General features: G+C 45.3%; 1 protein-coding gene across 1 annotated transcript in view; it reads left to right on the top strand.

Moving 5' to 3' along the window:
* The window catches only part of CCDC92B (coiled-coil domain containing 92B), a 50923-nt gene extending 39399 nt beyond the window's left edge, over positions 1–11524 (top strand). The window contains exon 4 of the mRNA XM_087719072.1: positions 9848–11524. Within this exon, the coding sequence (XP_087575198.1) occupies positions 9848–10602 (755 nt within the window). The 3' untranslated portion in view covers positions 10603–11524. The remainder of the gene's footprint in view (positions 1–9847) is intronic.
* The last annotated feature ends 1206 nt before the right edge of the window (positions 11525–12730 follow it).

Here is a 12730-nt window from a genome sequence, read left to right as displayed (position 1 = left end):
AACTGCAGTCAGCTGAAGTAGCCTGCAGTGCTGCATTTAACCACTGCACCACCTTATTGCATTTCCTTCCCACCCAACCCCCCAGTCTCTTTGTCCTTAGCATTCAGCTTCCTCTCTTTCTCCACCTTCAAAGCATCTAACGTATTTTCTATCACCGTGATGGCGAATCTATGGCATGCGTGCCCCAAGTGGCACATGGAGCCATGTCGCCCAGCATGTACAGCATCGCCCGTTCCTCTTCCGGGTTTCTGGCGCATATGCACATGTGACGATCAGCTGGCCTTTGCGTGTGAAGTGCTCCCTATTTGGCACTTGGTGCCGAAAAGGTTTGCCACCACTATTCTATCACTTCCATCATATTTATCAGTACTCATAGCTACCAAGAAAGTGAAGGATCATAGAAAGAAGGTGTTTAACATTAGGTCACATGGCATTGGAGTCAGACCTGTTCACCTGTGCAACAATCCCAGTGCAAACTACTCTCTATACCTGACTACTACTACTACTACTACTACTACTACTACTACTACTACTATTACTACTACTCTCCATCTTTTCCTTTTTCTCCTTCTGGAACTAATGAGAAGTTTCCTGATAGTGAGAGCAGTTAACCAATGAAATAGCTTGCCTCTCGGAATTGTGGGTGCTTCATCATCATTGGAGGCTTTTAAGAAGAGACTGGACAGTCACTTGACTGAGATTGTACAGGTTCTCCTGCTTGAGCTGGGGGTTGGGACACCTCCAAAGTCCCTTCCAGCCTGTTCTGTTCTGTTCTATTATTATTTCCTATTTTTGTTCCATTCCATTTCTATTCTATTCCACTCCATTCCATTCCTATTTTATTCCATTCCATTCCATTTCAATTCCAATTCTATTCTATTATATTCCATTCCATTCTGTGTGGCCCAGCAGGAGCCGTTGGAGCTGCCACCAGACTCCAACAGCGAGGAGCCCTATGAGTCGGCTCTGAAGGATGTGGAGGACCCTGGACAGGGTTCCGACTCCGAGCAGGGCGCAGAGAGGCTGGTTGGCCACCAGGAGGCGCCTGAACCTTGGACCAGTGGGGAGGAGACAAGGGAGTGTGATCCGGACATCATGCATTGGAGCAGTGGGGAGGAGCCAAGGGAGTTGTTCCTGGATGCCCGCCAACGCCGGGCAGATCGACATAGAGAGCAGCTACGCAGTTACCAAAGATAATTGGACCCAGGTGATTGTAATTAGGCTCCTCTCAAGATAGTATTTAAAGAGAGACTGGGAGGAGCCTGGTTTTGCAGGATTCAACATCATTCCTAACGCTGGAGAAGCTGTTATCTGTCAAAGTCTGAGTTGTTGCCAAGGTTCTTATCTGTTTGTTATGCTTGGCTTTCAGCCACCGAGGTTTCGGTTTCTTGCTAATAAAGTGCTGTGACATTCCAGTTAAGCTTGTCTCGGCATTCGTTACGGGACGGAGGAAGGGGTCAGAACACCATTCCTATTTTATTCCATTCCAATTCTATTCTATTCCATTCATATTTTATTCCAATTTCTATTCTATTCTATTCTAGTCTAGTCTAGTCTAGTCTAGTCTATTATTATTTCCTATTTCCATTCCATTCTATTCTGCCCTGGTGACGCAGTGCTTAGAAAGTTGACTCAGCCTTCCATCCTTCCGAGAGTCTGTAAAATGAGGACCCAGATAATTGGGGGGCAATATGCTTACATTGCAAACCATTTAGAGAGTGTTGTAAAACACTATGAAGCAGTATATAAGTGTAAGTGCTATTGTATCGCTATTCCATTCCATTCCATTTCTCCCTCCTCCCTTAAGAAGTGCATTTTCAGTTGCATCACCTGCCCTCTGGAATGATCTCTCGCCCTATATGTGGTTAGCCCTGACCCTGTTGGATTTAAGGAAGCATTAAAAACATGGTCCTCTGGGGCCAGGATCATAGGAGAACCCATCTGCTAAAGAGTGTTGCTCATCAAGGACTCCACAGACCAATCCTGAGCTACATACAGTACATTTTCTTCTATTGGAACCACATATGATCATCAATCACTTCAGAAATCATACAAAAGCCACAGCATATAAACAGGAGGCAGAGCCCACACCGACTAGCACTGATGATGTTATCTAGTTGGGTAATAAAACATCTGCAAGCCAATCCCAAAGTTCAGGGAGCACCAAGGACGCCACATTGAGAGTTTGTTTTAAAATTGTATCTTTTTAATTTTTAATTTTTTAACTTTTAACTTGTCTCTGTAAGCCACCCAGAGTCCTACGGGATTGGGCGGCATACAAATTTATTAAATTACTAATTACTAATTAAATTCCAATCATCTATTGGAATGCAATTGGAGTAATTTTAATTGTTTTTAACTTCTGGCTCTTTTTCTGTGGCTGTATGTCCTCCAAAGTCACATTTGTCTGAGCTGATTAGCCATATAAATGCCATATGTAAATAAATAAATCATTTGAATTATTCTTACTTTTCTTCCAAGGAAGAATAAATATTTTGATTCAAGCCATACTACATTCATAAGCAGTGCCCTAAAACGTATCTTCCTGTCCAAAGAAAAACAAACAAAATTAAGTTTTTGTTAACCGCGCATTTATTTATTCATTCGTAGATTCATTTGCAAGATTTATAAAGTGTTCGATCCCTTAATGGGTCTGGAGAGCTCACAGTATAAGGCAATAGAAACATCCATTCAGGCAGACCCAAAATCATAACAGACATAATATAGAAATTAAATGAGCAGTTTTAAACTGAAGGTAGAAGGAAACTTGGTCAGTTTACAATGGTCATTTGTTTCAAAATAAATACAGATAGTCCTTAACATACAACAGTTCATTTTGTGAGGATTCAAAGTTACAACGGTAGAGAAAAAAGTGCCTTATGAACATTTTTCAGACTTATGACCCTTGGTCACATGATCAAAATTCAGACGCTTGGCAACTGACTCATATTTACGACGGTTCCACTGTCCTGGGGTCATGCGATCCTCTTTTACGACCTTCAGACAAGCAAAGTCAATGGGGAAGCCAGATTCATTTAACAACCATGTTACTAACTTAACAACTGCAGTGATTCACGTTACGCCTGTGGCAAGAAAGGTTGTAAAATGGGGCAAAATTTGTTTAACAAATGTTTCACCTAGCAATAGAAATTTGGGGCTCAATTGTGGTCGTAAGTCAAGGACTACCTGTACTTAAGGTATTGTATGTATGCATGAGCTGCAGTGGCGCAGTGATGGGAATGCAGTACTTCTGCTGACTGCCGGCTGACTGCAATTTGGCAGTTCGAATCCCACCAGGCTCAAGGTTGACTCAGCCTTCCATCCTTCCAGGGTCGGTAAAATGAGGACCCAGATTGTTGGGGGCAAGAGGCTGACTCTGTAAACCACATAGAGAGGGCTGTAAAGCACTGTGAAGCAGTATATACTTTAAGTGGTATTGCTATTGCTATTCAAGGGCTAAACACAAAAACACTTCGCAATTCCAGAGATGGAAGGGACCTTGGAGTCCTTTAGTCCAACCCCCTGCCTAGGCAGGAAACCCTATACCGTTTCAGACAAATGGCTATCCAACATCTTCTGAAAGACTTCCAGTGTTGGGGCATTCACAACTTCTGGATGCAAGTTGTTCCACTGATTAATTGTTCTAACTGTCAAGAAATTTCTCCTTAGTTCTAAGTTGCTTCTCTCCTTGATTAGTTTCCACCCATTGCTTCTTGTCCTGCCCTCAGGTGCTTTGGAGAATATCTTGACTCCCTCTTTTTTGTGGCAGATATTGGAAAGTCTATGCTTGAGGTTACCTACACATTAAAGCAAGGAATTTCTCTTCCAGGTAGAGATATCCCAAATCTTTCAGGCAAAGCTGCAATCAAACCATGCGCGCGCGCGCACACACACACACACACACACACACACACACACACACCATGCAGTTGTTCTGCACAGCTCCAATGTCACTGCCAGATGCAGGAAGATTCTTAATTGTAAACTTCTTTTTGAAGGTGGGCAACCATCCAGAACAGACGTCCGTCTGTCTATCTGTCTGTCTCTCTCTGTCTCTCTCTTCCCTCTCTCCCTCTCCCTCTCTCTCTCTCTTGCTCTCTCTCTCTTGCTCTCCCAACAAACAGGGAGCAGCTCGGAGCAAAAAACTAAAACTGAATCCCATTTCCTGTTACATTTGCATTATCTTCAAATTACATTTCACGAAATAGTAAGCCCTCCAGTCATGTAGTCAGTCATTTTTTCCCCCCTCCTGGGTCACAAAAAATTAGGAACCATGCCCAATGCATCAGAAGATCATTAACAGGTTAACCGAGTTGGAAGGGACCTTGCGGGTCATTTAGTCCAACCCCCTGCCCAAGCAGGAGACCCTTCATCTGCCTCTACCTAGGATCGAACTCACAACCTCCTGATTGTGAGGCGAGAGCTCCACTTCTAGGACCAAGCTTGGCAACTTTAAGACGTCTGGATTTCAGCTTTAAGATGTGTGGACTTCAACTCCCAGAATTCCCCAGCCAGCAAGTTGGCTGGGGAATTCTGGGAATTGAAGTCCACGCATCTTAAAAGTTGCTAAAATTGAGAAACACTGCTCTGCACCTTCCTGTATTGTGGTATTTCTGTTTTCTGTTGTAAGAACTAGAAATCAAATGAGAGATCAAAGCTAATAAACTCGGGGGGGGAGGGGATCTGAACGATGGGGTCTCGAGGTTTCGACTGCACTCCGCAAAGCCGTGGTTTTATTTGGGCATGCAAGGTTCCACCCGCAGCCTCGGGGCAAAAAGGCGAGGCTCTTAGTGCAGCAAAGGAAGTGTGGAGAGCATCAGATGAATGGAATGCTGATGGAAGACAGTCTCTGCAAGAGAAATGGCAGAATCCCAAGGAAGCTACCTCTGGCCACGCCTGGGAGAACACGCCTGGGTCATAAAAACATATCCAGCTGCTATCTTCAGCTTCTCTTTTTAGCTTCTTGGGTCAGAGCAGGAGAGAATAACAGAGTGGAAAGGGACCTTGGAGCAGGGTTGGGTTCTGGCAATCGCTACAGCCGGGTCGTTTGTGGTCATGTGCGTGTACTTGATGCACGCTGTGCGCGCATGCACAGTACTATGAAAATGTTTCTGCACATGTGCGGAAGCCAAAACCGAGATGGCGCCATGAATGGCACCGCCAAGAGAACCGGTTCCAGTGACCCAGGCCACGAAACCACTACCGGTTCAGCCGAACCGCTCCGAACCGGTAGGAACCCACCACTGCCTTGGAGGTCTTCAAATTCAACCCCCTGTTCAAACAGGAGATCCTATCCTGTTCCAGACAAGTGGCTGTCCAGTCTCTTCTTAAAAGCCTCCAGTGATGGAGGCACCCACAACTTCTGAAGGCAAGTGTTGGAAGAAATATTCAGGTCCAGTTTCAACCCGGGAGAAAGGCACTGGAGACAAAATGGGGGGGCTGGAGGCTGATTGGAAAGAGGGTCCATTTATTGATGAAGCAGAAGCACATGGATTATTCTGGACAGGTGACCACATGGAGTTAAGAGTGGGGGTTACTTATACCTTCTCTTGGGCTTTGCACTTGAGCTTCCTGTTCCTGTGTGAGAACATGCATTCTGTTGGCTGTTGTCAGGCTCCCATGGGGCCATGTAGGGATTATGTGGGGTCACAGCTGGCTCTATAGGTTGTCTGAGCTCCCAGGTTTGGTTGACGTTTGCTGGGGGTGATGCAATGAAGGAAAGACCCTTAGGAGATTGTGCAATGTGTCTTCTGCTAAATGGTAGTGGGCGAATCCTATTATGTCTTGAAAGATAATCCCATCATCCTGCAGCTGAAGGTCTTCTGTTTTGTAGATAGGCTGGCCCAGTCTTTCTTAATGGGCACAAAATATCTGCTGGGGCCAGGGAGCTGAACCTCTGCGTTTCTGTCTCCCTTAAGATTTCTATTTTAGGGGAAATATTTTATCCTGCCTTTTCAATATTCCTCAAAATATTTCATTCTTCCCGGAGGGACGGTGGCTTCCCCTACAAGCCATTCCACCCACAACCTCTGAAGGCCAGCCATTGGTTAATTGTTCTCACTCTTGGGAAGTTTCTCCTTAGTTCTAGGTTGCTGACTTCCAGAAGTGGTAGAAATTGGACTATAGATTGCCATCTCAAGTGTCTGATCCTTGAGACGCCATTCTTCAAGCTCCTGTACCTGGTTCAATAGCAGTAATTGTGAGAAGGATCTTGGAGATCTAGTGGACAACCGCTTAAATGTGAGCCAGCAGTGTGCCGCAGCTGCCAGAAAAGCCAAGCCAGTTCTAGGTTGCCTCCACAGAGGTATAGAATTGAATGAAGGCAGATATATGTCTCCCAGAATCTAATCTGGGTCGGTCACCAGGACCAAACTTCTCTCTCTCCAGAATGTGTGTGCAGAGGTGTGGATAGAATCAGGGGTGGGTTCCGGCTGCTTCCATTGCTGGTTCGCTCAGGGACACACTGCACGGACACGCAATTCTAAAAAAAAATGATTCTGTGCATGTGCAGAAGCAAAAAACAAGATGGTGGCGGCTATGGTATCACCGAGAGAATCGGTTCGGGGGTGTGGCAGGCTGAGTTACTACCTACTCAGCCGAATTGGTCCGAACCGGTAGGAATCCACCTCTGGATAGAATCCACATCACATGAAGTGTTGCTACTACTTTATAATGCCTTGGTAAGGCCACATTTGGAATACTGCGTCCAGTTTTGATTGCCACTATATAAAAATGATGTTGAGAGACTAGAAAAAGAGTGCAGAGAAGAGCAATAGAGATGATTACCGTATTTTTCAGAGTATAAGACGTACCTTTTTCCCCCAAAAAAGAGGCTGAAAATCTGGGTGCATCTTATACATTGAATACAGCATTTTTTGTCTCCCGAAACCCCGCCCCCTTCACCAAAATTGCCATGCATAGTCTTTAGGAGGCTTACAGAGAGCTCCTGGGGACTGGGGAGGGCGGAAATGAGCAAAAAAAGGACCATTTTTTCTCAATTCCCCCCCCCAGCCCCCAGGAGCACTCTATAAGTATCCTAAGGGCTATTCATGCCCCTTTTTTAAAAAAAAAAAAGCAGCCTGTTTTTGCAAAAAAATGGGTCATTTTGGGGGTGTTTGCAGAGTGCAGAAACTTTTTTTTAAAATTTGCCTCTTCAAAACCTTGGTGCGTCTTATACTCCAAAAAATAGGATAAATAACTTGAAACTAAAACATATGAAGACTGGTTGCAGGAACTGGGTATGTCTAGTTTAATGAAAAGGAGGACTAGGTGTGTCATGATAGCAGTCTTCCAATATTTGGGGGGGCGGGGGTGCCACAAAGAAAAGGGAGTCAACCTATCTGAAGGCAGAATAAGAAGCAATGGATGGAAACTATATAGGAGAGGACCAACCTAGAAATAATTTCCTGACCGTGAGAACAATTTAGCTTGCTTCCAGATGTCGTGGGTGCTTGTACTCTGGATGTTTTTAAGAAGAGATTGGACAACCATTTGTCTGATACGTTTTAGGATTTCCTGCTTGAGCAGGGGGTTAGACTAGAAGACCTCCAAGGTCCCTTCCAACTCTTGTTATTTTGTCACGGTATCTTGGGCCTATGATGACAGAATGACTCAGCATTGCTTCAAGTTCCTAAATTGGGCCTGGTAGGCTGAAAAAGAAAGGAGAATAAAGGATGAATCAGCATCTTGATTCTTTTGCTGACATCTTTAGAAATGGCTGACTCACTGGACAAGCCTTCCCTTGGGAAGAGTTTTTATCTTCCACCCTTAACAGCTCTGTGGTTTCTTAACCTACATCGTTTCTTCGGGCCTTGCTTGCCTGTTTTATTCTGACACAGTGAAAGGTGCCTTTGTACCAAAGGCGGTTTTCAGCAGGTTCTGACCAGTTCTGGAGAACCGGTAGCGGAAATTTTGAGTAGTTCGGAGAAGCGGTAAATACCACCTCTGGCTGGCCCCGCCCCCATCTATTCTCTGCCTCCCGAGTCCCAGCTGGAGGAAATGGGGATTTTGCAGTGTCCTTCCCCTGCCACGCCCACCAAGACATGCCACACCCACCAAGCCACACCCACAGAACCTGTAGTAAAAAAAATTGAATCCCACCATTGCTTTGTACAATTGTTGAAATCATTCATGTATGGGTCCCTACTTCATAAGGGAAGAAATGATGTCATTATGCGGTTGGGTGAACAAAAACATGTTAAGAAAGGAAGAAGGGAGGTTACCATTTGGGCAAGTTTGAGCAAAGGTAAATTCTGAGGCATGGGTATAAATGCAGAAATGTGACCCGTGGATTAGAAAGCCTTTTCTAAAAAAATGAAAAAAATGGTAGCATGATAGATCTCTACCTAGCTCTTGGAACTGTTATCTGCAGTCAGGACATGTTCCATCTTAACTTTTATATTATACATGAAACAGTTTTTCTGGGGGCTCCAACCTTGGGAACTTTATGACTTGTGGACTTCAGCTCCCAGAATTTTCCAGCCAGCCATGTTAGCTGAGGAATTCTGGGAGTCGAAGTCCATTAGTCATAAAATGGCCAATGTTGGAGAACCCTGCTTTAAATGTTTCAGAATTAAGAGGGAGACTCTACTTCTAAATAGGCTTAACAGAACTTCCAAATACGTTTTTTTTAAGGAGAGGGGAAAAAATGGAGGACTACCAACAACACGGTGGTACAAACAGGAGAAATGCATCAAGGAGCTATTTTAAAAGGTTGAGTTTTGATCATATGATTCTTTTAAAAATCAGGTAGTTCTGAGCACAACAGAGCACAACATTTCTGTCGCTAAGCAAGACAGTTGTTAAGCAAATCGCTGTGGTTGTAAAATTAGTAAACACAGTTTGGTTTGGTTTATTAGATTTATAAGGCCCCCTTCTCCCAAGGACTCAGGGCGGCGTACAACATTAAAAGAAACACATAATACAAAAGTTTAAAAAAAATTAAATAGAATATCCCAAACAAACCCAATTAGAATTAACAATAACATTTTTTAAAAAAAATCAAATTAAAATTAACAATAATCAATAATTTGTTTTGTTTTGTTCACGCCAGGCTGGCTTGCTGGAAAAGCCAACTTTTTAGGGCGCGTCGGAAGGACCAGAGGTCGGGGATTATACGAAGCTCCGGGGGCAGCTCATTCCAGAGGGAAGGTGCTCCCACAGAGAAGGCTCTCCCCCTGGGGGTCACTAGCCAACACTGTCTGGCCGACGGCACCCTGAGGAGGCCAACTCTGTGGGATTGCACTGGACCGTGGGAGGCTACCGGTAGCAGTAGGTGGTCTCGCAGGTATCCTGGGTCTAAGCCATGGAGAGCTTTAAAAGTCATAATTAGTACCTTGAATCACACCCGGAAGACAACCGGCAACCAGTGCAGGCCACCGAAAATGGGTGTAACATGGGAGCACCTAAGTGCCCCCATGATAACCTGCGCAGCCGCATTCTGGACCAGTTGAAGCCTCCGGGTGCTCTTCAAGGGCAGCCCCAGTAGTTAAGTGACTTTGGCTTCCCCTATGACTTTGCTTGTCAGAAAGTCGTAAAAGGTGATCACGTGTCCCCGGAACACTGCAACCCATCATAAGTACATGCCAGTTGCCAAGCATCTAAATTTTGATCACAAGGACCACAAGGATTCTGCGACAGTCGTATGAAAAATGTCAAAGTCATAAATCACTTTTTTCAGTGCCGTTGTCACTGAATGATCACTAAACGAATGGTCGTAAGTCCAGGGCTATCTGTATTCAGTGTTAGAGATTGTCAGTCCTTACCTGAGACCCTATTCGGTGAACGCTGGTGGTGAATTTTGAACTCAAATCTGTTCTTTTGTCTTTTCGTTTGTCTCTTGCATTAGACGTCATAGACCAGGAACTGGAAGAAAAGTGCAAAATCATGGAAGCCCGGTTGAAAGAGAAAGAGAAGAACAATTTGGAATTGCACAAGGAGCTGAGGCATAAAGAGAGCTTGGTGGCTGCCCTCCGATCCAACCTGAGGAACAAAGAAAGGAAGTTCTTGGAAGAGCTCAAGAGGCGAAGCCACCGAGTGACCGTCCTCAACACGGAGCTGCAGAAACAGACCGAGGCGGCCGCTTACCTCTCTTTCCAGCTTCATTCAACCAAACAGAAACTTCACGGTACCCGTCAGAAAAGCACCGGCCTGCCCGAGAGACCCCCAGACAAACCCTCCGTCCCCCAACCCAGCGCTGAGACCAGGCCCAAAAAAAGGACTCAGAAGTCTCACACCCGTCGGCAGGCAAGCACCGCTTTCCAATGCAAAGGCGCCTTCAAGGACATTGTGGCTCGCGAGCGGCTCAGCAGTTTAGAAGACCTCGAACCCATGCCCGACCCGGCTCTTTTTTTGTACACCACGCGGCCCCGGCCTCCGTCCCGTCGTCACAAAACAGAGCATAGCACATCGGATTTGTCCTCCAAGGAAGGCCCCGAGCAGGGCAACCGGAAGGGCAGTTGGAAAAAATCTTTTCCGCAGCTCACCGAAGAACCTGCCGGAGCCGCAAGTAACGTCAGGACTTTGGCTCACCGCCGGCCGCCATCTTCCAAAGGGGAAGCGCAGAAGCAAAAGAGCGCCAGCGCTCACCCCGCAAAAGACTGAAGGGCCGGAGAGAGAGTTGTGGCACCCTTTTTGAAGTAGTTTTGTCTACAGGAGCCGACCCCGTCTTGAGCACACACCATCAAGAGCTACGGGGCAGGGAATGCTCCACTCCTAAAGCCATCATCTTGGACTGTTACCTTTGCTTCAAAGACCAACGAGCTTGTAGCTGTGCATCCCCTGGGAATGGCGTCAGTCAGGAGTGGTCTGACCCAACATCAGGAGGGCCCAGGAGTTATTGGCTGTAGTTACGATAAGCGACCTTGCTCCCTCATTTGGCGGAAAAGGGTTCCGAAAAGAGGACTTCACGTTTTTGTGCCTTGCTTGCTCGTTGTGCTTTTCGTTTTTGTTTTTATTTTTTAACTCCGATGGAAGCTTTGCCCTCAGCATTCGGGTATCTGCCTTTCATCAACAGGAACAAGTATCGGGTTTCCCCTAAGCCCAATGGGTCCCTTCTCTGTTGGGTGTGGCTTAGTTTAATTTGAGATTCCTATGCGCAGAATACCAACCGTTGCGGGAGAAAATGGCCAGGAAGGGTGAATGTGAGTGTCTGGAGGAGGAAAAAAGATGGCTTTTTCTAATGAGGTTGATTGATTGGTTGATTGAATTTATTTGCAGCCCATCTCATAATGAAACAATTCCGGGCGGCAAATAAATAGAAAGAAAGGATCGGGTATTTTGGAATCTGTGTTTTGAGCAAAGCAGGGGCGTGCGATCTCGGGCCCAAGGTTACAATAGTTGTGAAAACCTTCAATGTCACTGCTTGAGATGCTCAAACTTGTCAACAGGTTGCAATTCTTACAGCGGCTGAAATGGGAAATGATTAAAGCCATGGAGAAAAATCGTACAAATTGTGTGTAACGCCATAAATTAAAATTAGCCGAAAGCTGAATATAAATTTATCTAAATGGATTTGACTTGGGGGGATTTGCCTCCCCCAACCCTCCAGTTTTTTATTCTCTCCCCCTGCCTTTTTTTTTTTGCAATGCAGCCACATTCAAAAACGAAGGGCCGCCCGTGGACCAAAAACTATTGGGCATCCCTAATTTGTAGCAAAATACAGGTAGTCCTCAACTTACAGCCATAATTGAGCGCTAAATTTCTATTGTTCGGTGTGACATTTGCTAAGCGAGTTTTGCCCCGTTTTATGGCTTTTCTTGCCACGGTTGTTAAGTGAACCACTGCCGTTGTTATGTTAGCCACACGGTTTTTAAATGAATCCCGCTGCCCCACTGACTTGGCTCGTCAGAAGGTTGCAAAAGGGGATTGCATGACACTGCAACCGTCATAAATACGAACCCGTTGCCAATTTTGATCATAGGATCAAAATGAGGATGCTGCAACAGTTGTAAGGGTGAAAAAAAAAACGGTCATACGTCACTTTTGTCAGTGCCGTTGTGACTTTGAACGGTCACTAAATGAACTGTTGTAAGTCGAGGACTACCTGTATCCTAAGGAGGACTTTAGTTTAAAAAACATAGGGTATCTGAGCAATGGGAATTGCTTTCCCAGGCCTTCCATTCATTATTCCTATTCTCCTTAGAAATTTCATTACCGGTCTTCCTAAGGTGGGTCTGAATCATTGTTTCAGAATAACGACAGGGTTTTAAGTGACCATATCCTGAGCATTTTTCTAGCTTGGTGGTCGAGATTCTTGTTTCCCTTGTCATTCTCGGGTGTTGATATCTTCTAATTCAGGGGTCTCCAAACCTTGGCAACTTTAAGACTTGTGGACTTCGACTCCCAGAATTCCTCAGCCAGCAGCTTATAGTATGTCTATAAGCTTACAGGTAGTCCTCATCTTACGACTGCCGTTCGGACCAGGATTTCCATTGTTAAGCAAGATGATTGTTAAGTGCGTCGCACTCGATTTTATAGATCCTTTTTTTTTTGCCATGGGTGGTAAGCAAACCGCAGTAGTTGTTAAGGGAATCATGCGGTCGCTAAGTGAATCCGGCTTCCTGCATTGATTTTGCTCGTCCGAAGCCCTCCAGGAAGGTTGCGAATGGCCACCATGCGATCCCAGATCTCTGCAGCCATCGTAAATATGTGCCTGTTGGTAACCTCCCACATTGTAATCACTTGAGTGTGGGGATGCTATGACAGTTGTACATTGAGAACCGGTTCTAAT

This window comes from Thamnophis sirtalis, unplaced genomic scaffold (genome assembly GCF_051295495.1).
Source record: "Thamnophis sirtalis isolate CommonGarterSnake01/CBP01778 unplaced genomic scaffold, rThaSir2_p1.2 scaffold_6, whole genome shotgun sequence".
Lineage (NCBI taxonomy): Eukaryota > Metazoa > Chordata > Lepidosauria > Squamata > Natricidae > Thamnophis > Thamnophis sirtalis.
The sequence above is the reverse complement of the archived record's forward strand: the minus strand, read 5'-3'. Positions and strand labels throughout refer to the sequence as shown.